Source organism: Symphalangus syndactylus, chromosome 13 (genome assembly GCF_028878055.3).
Source record: "Symphalangus syndactylus isolate Jambi chromosome 13, NHGRI_mSymSyn1-v2.1_pri, whole genome shotgun sequence".
NCBI classification, from domain to species: Eukaryota; Metazoa; Chordata; class Mammalia; order Primates; family Hylobatidae; genus Symphalangus; species Symphalangus syndactylus.
In genome coordinates, this window is record NC_072435.2 from 117,313,029 (window position 1) to 117,328,948 (window position 15,920).

A 15,920-nucleotide genomic window follows, 5' to 3' on the forward strand; every position below is an offset into this window, starting at 1 on the left:
AGGGCAGTGGTGCAATCTCAGCTCACTGCAACCTCCGCCTCCCAGGTTCAGGTGATTCTCCTGCCTCAACCTCCTGAGTAGCTGGGATTACAGGTGTGAGCCACCACATTCTGCCTCTCATTTTAGTATTTTTAGTAGAGACAAGGTTTTACCATGTTGGCCAGGCTGGTCTCAAACTCCTGACCTCTGGTAATCCACCCACCTCAGCCTCCCAAAGTGCTGGGATTACTGGCAGGAGCCACCGCCCCCCACCTGGGTATATATATATATATATATATATATATATATATACCCATATATATCCGACAAAAGACTCACATCCAGAATATATAAAGAACTCTTATGTTGTAGTCTGAATTGTGTCTACCTATAAAATGTATATATTAATATGTTGAAGTCCTCACCCTCAGCACCTCAGAATGTAACCATATTTGCAGATAGTGTCTTTAAAAAGGTAATTAAGTGAAAATGACATCTTTAGGGTGAGCCCCCATCTAATATGACTGGTGTCCTTATAAGAGTTTAGGGGCTGGGCAACGTGGCTCATGCATGCAATTGCAGCAGTTCACAATGGCGAGGCGGGAGGATCACTTGAGCCCAGGAGTTTGAGAACAGCCTGGGCAACAAAGCGAGACCCATCTCTACAAAAAAGGAGAGGAGTTTAGGACAGACATGCAAAGGGAAAACCACATGAGGGAAGGGAGACGACAGCCAACTATAAGCCAAGAAGAGAGAGCTTCAAAGAAACCACAGCTGCTGCCACTTTGATCTCGGATTCCTTGCCTCCAGAATTGTAAGAAAATACATTTTTTTCTTTTCTTTTTTTTTTTTTTGAGATGGAGTCTCACTCTGTCACCCAGGCTGGAGTATAGTGGTGCAATCTCGGCTCACTGTAACCTCCACCTCCCGGGTTCAAGCCATTCTCCGGATTCAAGCAATTCTCCTGCCTCAGCCTCAGGAGTAGCTGAGATTACAGCTGTGCACCACCATGCCTGGCTAATTTTTGTGTTTTTAGTAGATACTGAGTTTCGCCATGTTGGCCAGGCTGACCTAGAACTTCTGACCTCAGGTGATCCGCCCACCTCAGCCTCCCAAAGTGCTGGGATTATAGGCGTGAGCCACTGCGCCCAGCCTAAGAAAATAAATTGTTGTTGAAGCCCCCATCTGTGGTACTTTCTTATGGCAGCCCAAGCAAATGAATATACCTTACAATTAATAAGAGACAACCCTTTGAAATAATGGAGAAAAGACCTGATGAGACATTTCAGAAAATATCCAATCATGAAACAAAGGCCAGGTGCAGTGGCTCACACCTGTAACCCCAGCACTTTGGGAGGTCGAAGCAGGAGAATTGCTTGGGCCCAGAAGTTTGAGACTAGCCTGGGCAACATGGTGAAATCTCATCTCTACGAAAAATACAAAAGCGTTGTGGCGGGCGCCTCTAAGGAGGCAGGAGAAACGCTTGAACCCAGGAGGCGGAGGTTGCAGTGAGCCAAGATGGTGCCACTGCACTTCAGCCTGAGCAACAAGAGCGAAACTCCATCTCAAACAAACAAACAAACAAAAACACACACACACATACACACAAAAAAAGAAATCTACAACTACACACAACAAACAATATGGACGAATTGTATATAGACAAAGCTGAGCAAAAGAAGCCAAAAACTACAGAAGACATCCTCCACGATTTCACTGGCATAAAATGTGAAAATAGGTGAAACTCATCCATGGGGCTAGAAGTCAGGTTCAATAGCAGTGGAGGGCTGAGACTAGATGGGCAGACGCAGGGGATTCTGGGTACTGGCTACCCTGATGTGTTCAGTTTCTTAAAATTAATCGAGCTACGTGGTTACCATATGTGCACTTTTCTGTATGTATATTATACTTCAATGAATGGGTTTTTTTAAGGGTACAGTGTTACAGAAATGGAAACTGCCTTTTTGTTAAAAAAAAAAAAAAAAAAAAGGCTTGGAGCTGGGAACAGATTGCTGATGGAGAAAAGCCCAATTTTAGGGCATTAGAGAAGAGTCTGCAGCCCCAAGTTGTGGCCTGAACACCTGGTAGTGCACAAATCCCTTTCTCAAACGGCCACATCCCGTGGTGCAGCGCCCAGGGCAAGGTAAGACGCTGGAAGACACAGGCTGCGACCCCGCAATGACTAGGAGGGCTGGCCCAGCCTTCCCCACACACTACCCTCCAAAGCAGACTGTCACGTCTGTTAGGGCTGTGTTTATGTCACCCAGCAACCCTGGAGAATCACTGCTTCCCCACTTTCAGTCCACGTGGTTCTGCTGGGCTGACCCCAGCCAGCAGCTCCAGTCTGGCTCAAGGCTGTGCTAAGACTGTCAGAGCCAATCCAGAGGCATTTAAGGGAATGACTGAGGTTTTGGGAAGGACCCTGAGCTGGCAGGATAGACGCCTGAAGCTGCTGTGGGCCCCTTCTTCGCCCACCCTCCTTACCCTTCCATGGGGAGAAGCCTGCCAAGAATGAAGCAGAAAGAGGGAGTCGAAGTGGGAAGCAGAAAGGAGAAACAGACTCAACTTCTCAAGATCATTTTGGAGCATCCAGACATAGATGTCCCCGGAGGTTATATGCTGAACTTACGACCTAAGTCTATGAATTTCCTTTTGCTTAGGACAGCTAGAGTTACAGTTGTCACTTAGGTCACTTATAACAAATGTGCCCTATCACCACACTATGGAAGCCTGTGTGCAGCTCAGAGACCGAAATGGGCATAATAATTCCCCAGGCCAACTGCAGTCAGGAGCCTCCCTCAGAGTTCAGAGCAGCTGTCCCTCTGCAAAGCACTTGAACATTCATCGCTCCATTTGATCATCACAGAAATACCGAGGGAGAGGGGGCTGGAGGACCGTTCCTGCTTTCTTTTTTCTTATCTTTCTTTCTTTTTTTTTTTTTTTGAGACAGGATCTCGCTCTGTTGCCCTGACAGAGTGGAGTGGAGTGCAGTGGCGTGATCTTAGCTCACTACAGCCTCAAACTCCTAGGCTCAAGTGATCTGTTCCACCTCAGCCTCCTGAGGAGCTGGGACTACCGAGGCATGCCACCAAACCCAGCTAATTTTTGTGTTTTGGGTTTTTTGGGGTTTTTTTGTTGTTTTTTTTTTTTGAGACAGAGTATCGCTCGTTGCCCTGGCTGGAGTGCAATGGCCAATCTCTGCTCACTGCAACCTCTGCCTCCAGGGTTCAGGCAATTCTCCTGCCTCAGCTCCCCAAGTAGCTGGGATTACAGGCGCCTGCCACCATGCCCGGCTGATTTTTTTGTATTTTTAGTAAAGACAGGGTTTCACCATGTTGGCCAGGCTGGTCTCAAACTCCTGACCTCAGGTGATCCACCTGCCTCAGCCTCCGAAAGTGCTGGGATTACAAGCGTGAGCCACTGCGCCTGGCCATTTTTGTGTTTTTTGTAGAGACGAGGTTTTGCCATGCTTCCCAGGCTGGTCTTGAACTCCTGGCTTCAATCGATCCTCCTACCTTAGCCTCCCAAAGTGCTGGAACTACAGGTGTGAGCCACCTCACCCAGCCTGCATATCTTTAACATGCTTTTGGGTCAATTATTCTGGCTGGATCATCTGACACATCTGACACACTGGCCGGCTGTTTTCATCCTCCACACAGACACCAGAGTTGGCTTCTATAAAACTTCAAGCAGCCGGGCGCGGTGGCTCATGCTTGTAATCCCAGCACTTTGGGAGGCCGAGGCGGGCGGATCACGAGGTCAGGAGATCGAGACCACGGTGAAACCCCGTCTCTACTAAAAATACAAAAAATTAGCCGGGCGTGGTGGCGGGTGCCTGTAGTCCCAGCTACTCGGAGAGGCTGAGGCAGGAGAATGGCGTGAACCCGGGAGGCGGAGCTTGCAGTGAGCCGAGATTGCGCCACTGCACTCCAGCCTGGGCGACAGAGCAAGACTCCGTCTCAAAAAAAAAAAAAAAAAACTTCAAGCAAATGACCTCACTGCACAGCCACTAGCATGGCTATGGTCAAAGAGATAGACAATAACAAGTGTTAACAAGGATAGAGGGAAATAGAACCCTTACACACTACTTATGGGAGTGTAAAATGACACAGCTGCTTTGGTAAACAGTCTGGCAGTTCCTCAGTAAGTTAAACACAGTTACCACATGATCCAGCAATTCCACTTCTAAAGATATACCAAAGATAAGTGAAGATGCATGTTCAACAAAAACCTGTATGTGAATATTTTTAGCAACATAACAGCCAAAAAGTAGAAACAACCAAAATGTCCATCAACAAATGTGGTCCAAAAACATTTGTTTTTGGATAAACGAAATGTAGTCTATCCGTACAATGGAATATTATTCAGCCAAGAAAGAGAGTGAAGTACTGCCTTATGCTGCAACATGGATTGCCTTGAGAACATGACACCAAGTGAAAGGAGCCAGGCACGAAGGATCGTGTGTTCTATGATTCCACTTGAATGAAATGTCCAGAATCAGCAACTTCATAGAGACACAAGGCAGATTAGCAGTCATGCTAATCTAACAGCGATGGGGGAATTGATACAGGGTTTCTTTTGGGGGTGACAGAAATATTCTGGAATTTAGTGGGGATGGTTATACAGCATTGTGAATATATTAAAACCAATGACTTGTGCCTTTTCTTTTTTTGGGAAAGAGTCTCACTCTGTCACCCAGGCTGGAGTGCAGTGGTGCAATCTCGGCTCACTGCAACCTCTGCCTCCCAGGTTCAAGTGATTCTCCTGCCTCAGCCTCCCGAGTAGCTGGGATTATAGGAATGTGCCACCACACCTGGTGAATTTTTGTATTTTTAGCAGAGATGGCATTTCACCATGTTGGCCAGGCTGGTCTTGACTTGAGGTCAGGACCTCAAGTGATCTGCCCACCTCGACTTCCCAAAGCGCTGGGATTATAGGCGTGAGCCACCGCGCCCAACCAACTTCTACATTTTAAAATGGTTAAGTGGCAACTTTTATAGTATGTGAATATTATCTCAATTTTTTTTTTTTTTTGAGACAGTGTCTCACTGTGTCGCCTCGGCTGGAGTGCAGTGGCGCGATCTTAGCTCACTACAACCTCTGCCTCCCGGGTTCAAGTGATTCTCCTGCCTCAGCCTCCCGAGTAGCTGGGATTACAGCCGCCCGCCACTACACCCAGCTAATTTTTTGTATTTTTAGTGGAGACGGAGTTTCACCATGTTGGCCAGACTGGTCTTAAACTCCTGACCTTGTGATTCACCCGCATCGGCCTCCCAAAGTGCTGGGATTACAGGCATGAGCCACGGTGCCCGGCCACTCATCTCAATTTTTTAAATGTGGCCAGGTGCATGGTTCAAGACCAGCCTGGGCAATGTAGTAGCAAGACCCCATCTCTACAAAAATAAGTAAATAACTAACTGGGTGTGGTGGTACATGCCTGTGGTTCCAGCTATTCTTGAGGCTAAGGTGGGAGGATCGCTTAGGCCCAGGAGTTGCAGGCTGTGGTGAGTCATAATCATGCCACTGCACTCTAGCTTGGACAGAAGCACGAGACTGGTCTCTAAAACATATAAATAAAATTAAATAAAAATGTTTCAAACCCATCCCAAGAAAATAATCAGATCACAGAGATACTCCCTTCAACCCACTTAAAAGCTCCCCAGTGGCTTCAACACACTAGAAGTCAAACCCAAATTCCCTACAGGAACCTGGCAGGCCCTCACATCCCAGCTCCGTGGTCTCTGCCACCTCTTCTGCCGCTTTCTCCCTCACTCACTCAGTTCTGCACTCCAAGTTTATCCCCCCACTTCCCTTGTGCCCTTGCTCTTCTCTCAGCCTAGAATGTCTTTTCCCACAGCTGATTCTCATCAGTCATGTCTCTGTTCAAATGTCCCCCTTCATCTCAGAGGCCCTCCCTGACCACCCTGTCTAAAATGAAGCCCCACCATGTGCCATGCCATTATTCTGTTTATTTTTACATAGCCCTGTCACCATCAGAAAAGACATTTCATTTTATCATTAATATTTATTTTAGAGATAGGGTCTTGCTCTGTTGCCCAGGCTGGAGTGAAGTGATGCAATCATGGCCTGCAGGCACGAACTCGTGGGCTCAAGTGATCATCCCGTCACAGCCTCCCAAGTAGCTACAACTACAGGTACACACCACCACACCTGGTTAAATTTTTTTTTTTTTTTTTTTTGGAGATGGAGTCTTGCTCCGTTGCCCAGGCTGGAGTGCAGTGGCACGATCTCGGCTCACCACAACCTCCACCTCCTGGGTTCAAGCTATTCTCCTGCCTCAGCCTCCCAAGTAGCTGGGACTACAGGTGCCTGCCACCACGCCTGGCTAATTTTTGTATTTTTAGTAGAGACGGGGTTTCACCATGTTGGCCAGCTGGTCTCGAAATCTTGACCTTGTGATCCTCCCGCCTCAGCCTCCCAAAGTGCTGGGATTACAGGTGTGAGCCACTGTGCCCAGCCTAATTTTTTGTTGTTTTTTTTTTTTAGAGATGGGGTCTCACTATGTTGCCCAGGCTGTTCTCAAACTCCTGGCCTCAAGCAAACCTCCTGCCTCAGCCTCCCAAAGTGCTAGGATTACAGGCATGAGCCACCGTGCCCAGCCAGATATATCATTGTAAACACTGTTTACTTTTTTTTTTTTTTTTGAGATGGAGTCTTGCTCTGTCGCCCAGGCTGGAGTGCAGTGGCGCCATCTCGGCTCACTGCAAGCTCCGCCTCCCAGGTTCACGCCATTCTCCTGCCTCAGCCTCTCCGAGTAGCTGGGACTACAGGCGCCCGCCACCATGCCCGGCTAATTTTTTGTATTTTTAGTAGAGACAGGGTTTCACCGTGGTCTTGATTTCCTGACCTCGCGATCCGCCTGCCTTGGCCTCTCAAAGTGCTGGGATTATAAGTGTGAGCCACTGCGCCCGGCCTACTTTTTTTTTTTTTGAGACAGGGTCTCACTCTGTTACCTAGGCTGGAGTGCAGTGGCATGATCTCAGCTTGCTGCAGCCTCCACCTCCTGGACTGAAGTGATTCTCTCACCTCAGCCTCCAGAGTAGCTGGGACTACAGGTATGCACCACCACGCCCAGCTAATTTTTTGTAGAGACAGGGTTTCACCATGTTGCCCAGTCTGGTCTCAAATTCTTGAGCTCAAGCGATCTGCCTTCCAAAGTGCTGGGATTACAGGAGTGAGCCACCACCCTCGGCCTACTGTTTACTTCTTTTTTTTTTTTTTGAGACAGAGTCTCGCTCTGTCGCCCAGGCTGGAGTGCAGTGGTGCCATCTCTGCTCACTGCAAGCTCCGCCGCCTCCCGGGTTCACGCCATTCTCCTGCCTCAGACTCCCGAGTAGCTGGGACCACAGGCGCCCGCCACCACGCCGGGCTAAATTTTTGTATTTTCAGTAGAGACGGAGTTTCACTGTGTTAGCCAGGATGGTCTCAATCTCCTGACCTCATGATCCACCCGCCTCGGCCTCCCAAAGTGCTGGGATTACAGGTGTGAGCCACCGCACCCAGCCACTGTTTACTTCTTGACTGCCTCTTGTACCCACCAAGAGGGCAGGGAACTTATCCATCTGTTTGCAGCTCTGACCTTACCCACCAAGTAGCTAAAAAGTGTTTTTCTGGAAAAAATAGATTGATTGAACAACTGCCTGTAAGATCTGAAATGCCACCTACTAACTGGCCGAGTCTCCAGAGTACTAAGTCATCAGCCACCTGCAGGTGCTCAGGGAGCTCATGTGCATTTGCTGAGCTCGCAGTTCCAAGCCCTGCCCCAGGCCTGTCTAGAACCCCAAGGAAGCAGGAGGAACAGCCCCTCCCCTTGAAAGCCTGAAAGTCTATGACAGATCATAAAGCACCCAGTGTTTACCCGGCAACCCACAAACAAATGCAGAGGAGAGCTCTCAGATTGCATCGCTGACACCCAGGCTGGAGGCAGCGTCCAAATGGGCCTCATAAAACTGTGTACCGGCAAATGCCCTCTGATACAGCTTCTTATGACTTTGCAACCCTACCTGTTCTCCAGAATGAAACGGTTGCAGCTCACACCTGCTCCTGCCTCCTCCTGTGGGGACTTTGTTTTCAGAGGCAGTTAAAAGTCTAAATGGGCAGGTGGTGACCACCTCTTTCCCCTTCCCTACTCCAGCATGTCTGAGGCACACACACGGCAAGCAACTTACCCACTAGGAGTTTGACGTCTCGGACTGTGAAATCAGGGTCAGGCATCCTGGGGAAAGAGGAGCACAGACCTTTGGTTAGAGGCCAGAAACAACAGAGCTAGACTCTACCCTGGGCCCGGGGGGAAGCCATTTTTCCAAGAGTGGTCCTTTCCCCTCAGTTTGGGAACTCAAAATGAGAACATCTAGAGGGAGAGTAGACCAGTTGATGCCTGCAGGAAGTGTCACCCCAGAACCACTGAGGCCCTTCCCTACCCCAAAAGGCAACTCAAACCTGAACCTCAGCAGAGGGTGGGACATCCACCATCCACCCCATTTTTCCAGGGAAGCTGGAAGTGTGGGGTCAAAGGTAAGGGCCAGAGATAGACATTCAAATGCCTGCTTTCTTTTAGGGTGGATAGCCCTCTCTATGTCTCTTTCTCCCTCTAGAAAATACTCTCCATAAGGAGTTTTATGCAAAGTGGGACGGACACCTTTAAGTTCAGAGGGAAAAAAAGACACGCATTGTACTAGTTCCAGGGATGTGGTAATATGGGCTACAATTCACTCTTAATTAACAATGATGCCCAAGGTTTAAATCCTACTCATAGGAATGGACTCTTGAGCAAGTCTGGGAGCAGATGCTGGAGAGAGGCTGCCTGGGACGACACCCCAAGCCTCCTCCCCTACCCCTGCCCAAGGGGCACAAACCTGTTCTTCCAGCCTGCCTCCCAGACCTCTCCCCCCACCTGGAGCTCTGACAGATCTCAGTGAATGAAAGCAGACATAGTGGAGGGGCAGGCTGCAGGGCAGGCAAAGAAAGGGGAGACATTGGCACCCCAGGAAACACACCTGGGGTTAGAGGTAGTGGGAATCTGCATAAGAAACAGGTATCTAGGTGCCCTGGGTCTGGGCTTAGAGGCTGGCTAGTCTCTTTGCAGCTCAGGCTCTGCCTCAGTCTCCTGATCTGGAGCAAGGGGAAGGAGGAGAGGTACAATTCTCTGTAGGAGGCCACTGAGTGTAACTGGGGTGGGTCAGGGAAAAAAGTCAACACTGCTTAATTACCCTATGTCCTCTCTCTGCCCAAAGTCCCTGCAAAAGACCAGTCTTTGGAGAGCGTTTCCCCTTTGTCAGGCCTTGAACAAGGAGATGCTGTTCCCAGATCATGAAAAAAGATCCTTCTCAGTGATGAGAGGTGGGAAGAGGGTGGAAGAAATCCATCCCAAGCTATAAAGTATGTTAGGGAGGAAGACGGGGGAAGGAGCGATTAGTTTCAGCAACTTACTTAATTCCCAGTCCATCCTTTTCTCGAAATATCAGGGGAACCCTGAGAGCTTCTCTCTGTACGTACTCATAGTTGAAATCTGTTTGGATATTTGAATTAAAACAAGTTGGTTAAGTCACGAAGGAGCAAATGAACCGGGATCTGTTGGTTAGGGGAAGAAAACTGATGGACGAAGGGGCAGGGGGTCCAGGAGATGCAGGCACCAGCTGTACAGCAAAAGCTCCTTGGAAAATGATCGGGAAATGGATTAGGCAAAGCCCAAGAGAAGCCATGCCAACGATCAGCTCCTCTGCCTGCTCAGTCAGTCATTCTCAGCATGCCCCACGGGTCCAAACTTGTCAATGAACAGCCCAAGGCCAGCGAGGGTTGGGGAGGAAGACTCAAAAGAGCCCCGCACAAAAAGAGCCCCAGCCATTGCTGAGAAAGAGGGATAGACAGAGACACACATCCCAAGCCGCGCTCAGAAAGTAAAGGGAATGCAAAATTGAAGAATGCCACCTGGGAGGATCTGAAGGCCCAGAGAGGAGGCTGGGAGGAGGGCCCTCATTGTAGCTGAGCATCAGTGAAAATCTTATTGTAATATCCTGCATAGTGAAGGGGAGGGGGGAAAAGCCGGTTTCCCTGGAAACTGTGTATTTGGTGCCAAAATAACTAGGGAACTGGGCACAGCTTTGTTGTCTTAAGAGTGAAATTCTGCTGTAGCCATCACAGTCCTTGCTTCAGCTGGATAACCGGGAGGGAGGCTCCCCAGGGGAAGGCTGTGTAAAGGGGGCATAGCAAGACCCAAGGAAAATTCACAGGCTCGCTCTCTGTCTAGGGTTTTTCTAGTACAGTCCCCAAATCCTTACCCAAAGTCCTGGAGGATGAAGGAGGCCTCTAATTTCTTTCCTTCCCCAATTCTGAAACCAGTGAATCTGACCCAACCATACACCCCTGAATATGAAGGTGATGGGGCTTGAGATAAATTCTCATGTCCCCCAAATCCTCAGGTAACTAAAGTAATCCGCAAGGTAAGAAGGCCTCTCCGACCATCAGAAGAGAGACAGAAGAGGCCTCAGGCCACTGAAGCTGCTAGCCCAGGAAAACAGTTCACAGGGCAGCCTTGGGGGAGGAGGAGGCCAAGACAACTCCCCTTCGAAGAGAGACAGAGAACAAAACCCAAAGCCGGGGAAAGCCCTGACCTCAACAGCTCAGATCCCCAGGGGCTCACAGTGAATGGGGATTCCTAAGGATTTAAAGGAAGAGAAGTTTAAGAAGCTTTTATTTTGAATCCAGGCTAAGGGCTCCTGTTTCTAAGCTCCTCCCTCAAGTTTTGGGGCCAGATCTGAATTAAAGAGCAAAGCCCTGGGCCCTCCCCTTTGAAAGAAGCCGGGACAGCGGATCTAAGGATACACTTTAGCTCTCCCTGGCTGGAATACCGGCCCTCTAGACCCACCCACCCTAGGCACCCCATCCCCCAGGGTCAGCTTCAACTTCCTCAAATCAGCCTGAGAAAAAGCTCTGAAATCCTGGGCTGAGAATTCCTCCCAAATGACTAGGAAGAGTTTGCATATTGTTTGCACATAGGATCCGCCAAACGACTCAACTCAGTAAAAATGGGGGAAGAAAGGAGAGGAATTAAAATTCCACTTATGCAGAGAAAATTTAAATCAGCTGGGACTAGCACCCTGCTCTAGGACCGGGCAGGCTGGGAGAAATTTCTTCTTCCCTCCCCCAACAAATACCCCTCACCACCGGAGCCCAGCGCCCCAGGAGGCTATGGGCACAAAAGAGAAATCGCAAAACGGCAAAGCTGGGAGTCTCTTCTCAGGGCTAACCCCACAGCCACAGCCACTCAACCAGAACCTGGAGGAGGGAAGGAGGCACTCCAGGTTATCAGCTCACTGAGGGATGGAAAGGTTTTCCAAGGGGCCTCGGGGGAACAAAATAGAAACTTTGTAACTTAAAGGAAATTGAAATATCTGAAAGGGAAAAAGGAGTGAAGGGCCAAGGAAGGCTAGGTAGGGCACGTTCAAAACCCCAATTCACAGGCAATGCTAGGTTCCTCAACAAGCAGCTACACTGGCTGCAGGCTGGGAAGGCCAGGGCTCTGGAGGCCTCAGAGGTAACCCAGGGCATCACCTTAACATCTGGAGGGTGACCCCCACCACCCTCCTAGTAGTAGAGCCAGGGAGAAACCCAGGCCGTGAAGGTCTCCAAAACCCGGGAGGCGTCCCCAAATTCCGCTCTAAATTGGGTGGGCCCACAAGGAACAGAGCTCTCCAAGTCTCAGGCCTGGGAGGAGACCATTTCCTCACTTCAAACTGCCAGGAGACAGGGATCTCCCCCAGAAGCCTGAAGGGAAGTGAACCCCTTTACCCCAACTCCTGGCTTCAACCTGTCAAGCCTGTAGCGCTAGACAGCTCGGGCCCAGGTAGGGGTTCAGGTCAACAGCTTCAGGGCGCATGGGGTCCCTGATCCAATCTGGCAGAGCCCATTGGGGAATGCGGCTCTGCGGACCCCAGGCCTAAGGGGGCATCGTCCCAAACACCCGACGCGCCCCCATCACCAGTTCCTCACTGGCAGGCCCCGAGCGGGAACGGGATTGGGAAGGCTTCAGGCCTGGGGGGCCTCACCCCGATGCCCCAGGGGCGCCCCGAACCCAGTTCCAGCCAGGCGGCGGCACCTCAGGCAGCGCAGGGAGCGCGACCGGCTCGGGGAGGGGGAGGACGCGGCGCTCCCGCCCTCCCTCGGTCCGCCTGTCCATCCCCAGGTCCCTCTGTCCGCCGGCCCCCTGGCTCTGCCCACCCTGGGGCTGGTGGTGGGCGCGGGCCGGGCCTAGGCCCATGCCCGACCCCCCTTACTGCCTGCCCTCCTCCCTCACCACCCCACCCCACCCCCCCAGTGCTCGGCCTCGTTTCGTCACCGGATCCCCTGGAATGGGGGACGCGGGCGCGAAATACGAACCCAGCCACCGGCAGCTCCCTCCCCACGTGCGCTCGGCCCGCAGCGCAGAGGGCGGCCCGGGGAGGGGGCGCCTCACCTTTGCCCTCCATGGCGTGCACAAAGTCCCCCTGGTACAGCTGGCTGCGAAGCTTCTCCTCCAGGCTGAAGCCGCGGACGCTGACGATCTCCTCCACGTCCGACAAGTCCTCGTTCTCGTCGTATCGCTGGCGGTCAATCGGGCGCTGCGAGGACCCAAACCAGAGAGCCCGGGACATTATTGTGGGGGCTGGAGGTCGCCTCTCAACCTGGGCCCAGCACTAACAGGTGCAGCAGCCGAGCGCCCCCTGCACCCCACCATTGCAACCCAAGCAACTTTGCGCAATTGCCAAAGATGCTGAAAAGCAGGACAAGGAGAGGGGCCCGCACCCCGAGGGTCCAGCTGCGCTCTACACGGGGTACTCCCCTCTGGTGTCTTCGGAAGCCACTGAAAGGACATCTGGGGGCCCTCCCCTGCCCCCCGCCCCCGAAATGTGTTGGGCTTTGCCCACTCGGCCGGGAGCCTGGTTATGTAACCCGCGAAGGGGGCTCCGGACACGGGCTGGCGGGGCAAATGTAGGCCCCAGGAGGAGCCGCTGCGGCGCCCGGCTCGGCGGTAACAGCAGCCCCAGCGGCCGCGGCGGCAGAGCCGGGAAGCCGGAACCGGGGGCCGGCGGCATTTCTAAAGCTGGAGCCGCCCCCGAGCTACCGGGGAAGCTGGAAAGCTGAAATGGAAGGGCTGAGACCCCAGCCGCCCCCGCCGCCCGCCCGCCAGTGCAAGAAGAGGAGGTGGGGGGAGGAGGATCGGGGCTTGGAAGGGGGAGAGGCAGACGGCCCGCCACAAAGCTCGGATCGGAGACCCCAAAACGCACCAGCAGCTGCCTCATCTCCCCACAAGCGCGCGCGCACACTCACTTCCTAAGGAGACTCCCCCACCACTCCCCGCATCCCCCTGCCTCCTCCCTCCACCGCCCAGCGCCCGGCCCCGCAGTCCCCCAGATTCCGGGCGAACCCCGAGCCCGCTCAGCCCCCCTCCACGCCTTTCCCCGACACCACCTCCCCACTTAAGTGTCTGAGACTCTAAGCCTCACAAGGGGCTGGAGGAGTAAGCAGCTTGCTTCCTTTTGCATGCAATTTATTATATTTTTTTCCCGGTCCTCTTGCAAAATACAGAAAAGGAAAGAAAAGGCAGCGAGAAACAACCAAAAAAAAAAAAGATCTATCATATGCCAGATACAGATTTGGAAAAAAAAAAAAAAAAGCTACACACCAATCTTCTTCCAGAGTCTTTCTCTGCCTCCATTTTTTTAGGAGAGTTCACCAATTAATTGTCAACACTCCTGCCCCCTGCATTTTGGCCGAGGGGGGAAGGAGGGAAGACCAAAGAAAACAAACCAAAAAATAAATAAATAAAGCAAGCCAGAGCCGAGATCTACAAAGTTTTGCACCAACACTTAGGCAGATCCGTTTGCAAAGTCCTAGGAAACCATTTTCAGCAGTTGTGGGGGGGGGAGGCGTCGACGTCATAATCCCCGGAACGTAAACATTGTTGCCGATCGCGCTCGGAGCCCGCTGCCGGGCTAGTTGGGGGGGCTCTCGGCCCGGGCTTGGGGGGGTGGGGGCGGCGGCCCGAGGAGGTGTGGGGCGGGGAGGGAGCCCGGGAGGCATCGGGCGCCGTTAGCGCCGTGGCATCGCTGTTTTGTTGTTGGGTCACGAGTGCGCCTCTGCACGCAGGCGCCGCCGCCGCCCGGGAGTTGTGTGCAGAGCTGACTTTTGGAGGGCCGAGTTGCAGGCGGCGGGCGCATCCCGGAGATGGCGGGGCAGGGAGGGAGGGAAGGAGGAGGGGGCGGGGAGGGAGGTGCAGATTTGCACGGCTGGCCTCAGCGGGAGGCGCGGAAATGCAAGCCGAGCATGCTGGCGTGAAAGCCCCCGGGGCCTGGCACCCCCAAAAACGACCCCCCACCTCCGTTCCTGCCCTCCTTGCCCAGAGCTACCCCTCTTCCTCTTGTTTCATCCACCCCTCCCCCAACATTACCTGTGTGGCCGACTCAAATTCAAAGCATTTTGTATATATAATTTTCTTTTTTTGCTTTTTTGCTGCATGTCTTTTTCGTGGGGGGTGATCCTCTGCAGATCCCCCCATTTGCGGACTTGCCATGTGGAGGAGGCATTTGGGGGGCTCAGAAGGAAATTAGCTCGGCTCCATACCTATAAGGACTGCCTAACTTTTAAACTCCCGGCACTCAAAGATGTGGACACACACACGTACAGGAAATACAGCCAGACCAGAGCCTTTGCAGTCCGCAGCTGACCGGAAGACGTTGCCTTTCATTCATTCATTCTGCCCGCCTCTGTGGACTCCTTTACTAGGCGACCAGCCCTGAAACAGAAGTTGGACATTTTTTAAAGGTTCTTGCGCTCGGCAAGGGGAGCAGATAGATGCTCAGGAGCGAAAGACGAAGAGAGTTGGATCTGGCGCCTCCTAACGCAGCCCGTACAGGAGCGAAGGGTAAGCCCTTGTTGGTCGTTTATAGAAGAAAAGTCGGTGGAAAGGTGCATGGTGCTCTGGGATGGGTGGCGGGAACTCTGGTGCCCCTTGATGAATCCTATAGGGCTTCTTAGCGGAGGTATCGGCACCCTCCATACATACATGGGTGTCATTTGGTCCCTGTCCACTTACTAGTGTTTTTGACTACCCCAGTACTGGTCCTGGGTTGTCTTGTCCTCCCATCATGAGCAACAGTCAGGTCGACTTGGCTTGAGAAAAGCTGGCCCTAAACATTCCTCCAGCCCCAGCTGCGGCGCCCTGCTAGGCCTGATCTGGGGGGTAAAGATGCTGATAAAATGACATGGCAAGAGGGAGACGATAAAGGGACATTGTAGATAGCAGGCTTTGAGCCTGACATTTTATTTCTGCCATAACCCTGTGGGATACTTGGAGCAGGTCATTTTGCAGATGGGGAAACTGAAGCTCAGAGAAATTATGAATCTGAATGATTGCTGTGTTCCCATATGGTCCCCAGGCTATCAGACAGACCTGTGGGAAGGACGTGGCTTCCCCACCGGGAGATAGGATGTCACTATCAGCATCGTATTGGCCGTCCTAAGAGACAGCTTCCCCCTCACTCACCTTAGAAGTTTCCTGTCCTATCTGACTGTAGTCTTTCCCACCTACCCCCAAAGGCTACTCTTTGAAGTTTGTTTTCATTCATGTTCACTAGCTGTAAAAATCTTTTAAGAGGGATGAGGCTGGGAAACATCAAAATTTGTTTCCAAACTGAAATCGCCCACATTGGCTGCTGCGTGCAATCAGTAGCCCTTCGTGTGTGTGCTGCCGGTTCTGCCTTCAGTCCGTCCAGAACCATGGACCATTTTATTTGTTCCTGTCTTTCTCACAAGAACCCTTTAAGGGAAATCGTCTTGTTCGTTCCTATTTTGCAAAGGAGGAAATTAGGACTAAGAAAAGCAAAGCCACTCACCCAGGATCACATAGCGCGTATGTGCCGCTGCCAGGGCTCACACTGCAGCCT

General features: G+C 51.9%; 1 protein-coding gene across 14 annotated transcripts in view; it reads right to left on the reverse strand.

The window, feature by feature from the left end:
* The window catches only part of KDM2B (lysine demethylase 2B), a 159,243-nt gene extending 143,323 nt beyond the window's left edge, over nt 1-15,920 (reverse strand). For 4 of the 14 annotated variants that reach the window (XM_063614636.1, XM_063614635.1, XM_063614633.1 and 1 more), the window contains exons 1-4: nt 13,661-14,019; nt 12,452-12,596; nt 9,430-9,508; nt 8,169-8,215 (exon numbers count right to left, since the gene is read on the reverse strand). In XM_063614636.1, the coding sequence (XP_063470706.1) occupies nt 8,169-8,215; nt 9,430-9,508; nt 12,452-12,596; nt 13,661-13,693 (304 nt within the window). In that variant the 5' untranslated portion in view covers nt 13,694-14,019. Of the gene's footprint in view, nt 1-8,168; nt 8,216-9,429; nt 9,509-12,451; nt 12,597-13,262; nt 13,457-13,481; nt 13,536-13,660; nt 14,020-14,425; nt 14,617-14,659; nt 14,772-15,869 lie in introns of those variants that run through there. The other 10 variants (XM_063614634.1, XM_063614630.1, XM_063614632.1 and 7 more) reach the window with 8 other exon arrangements.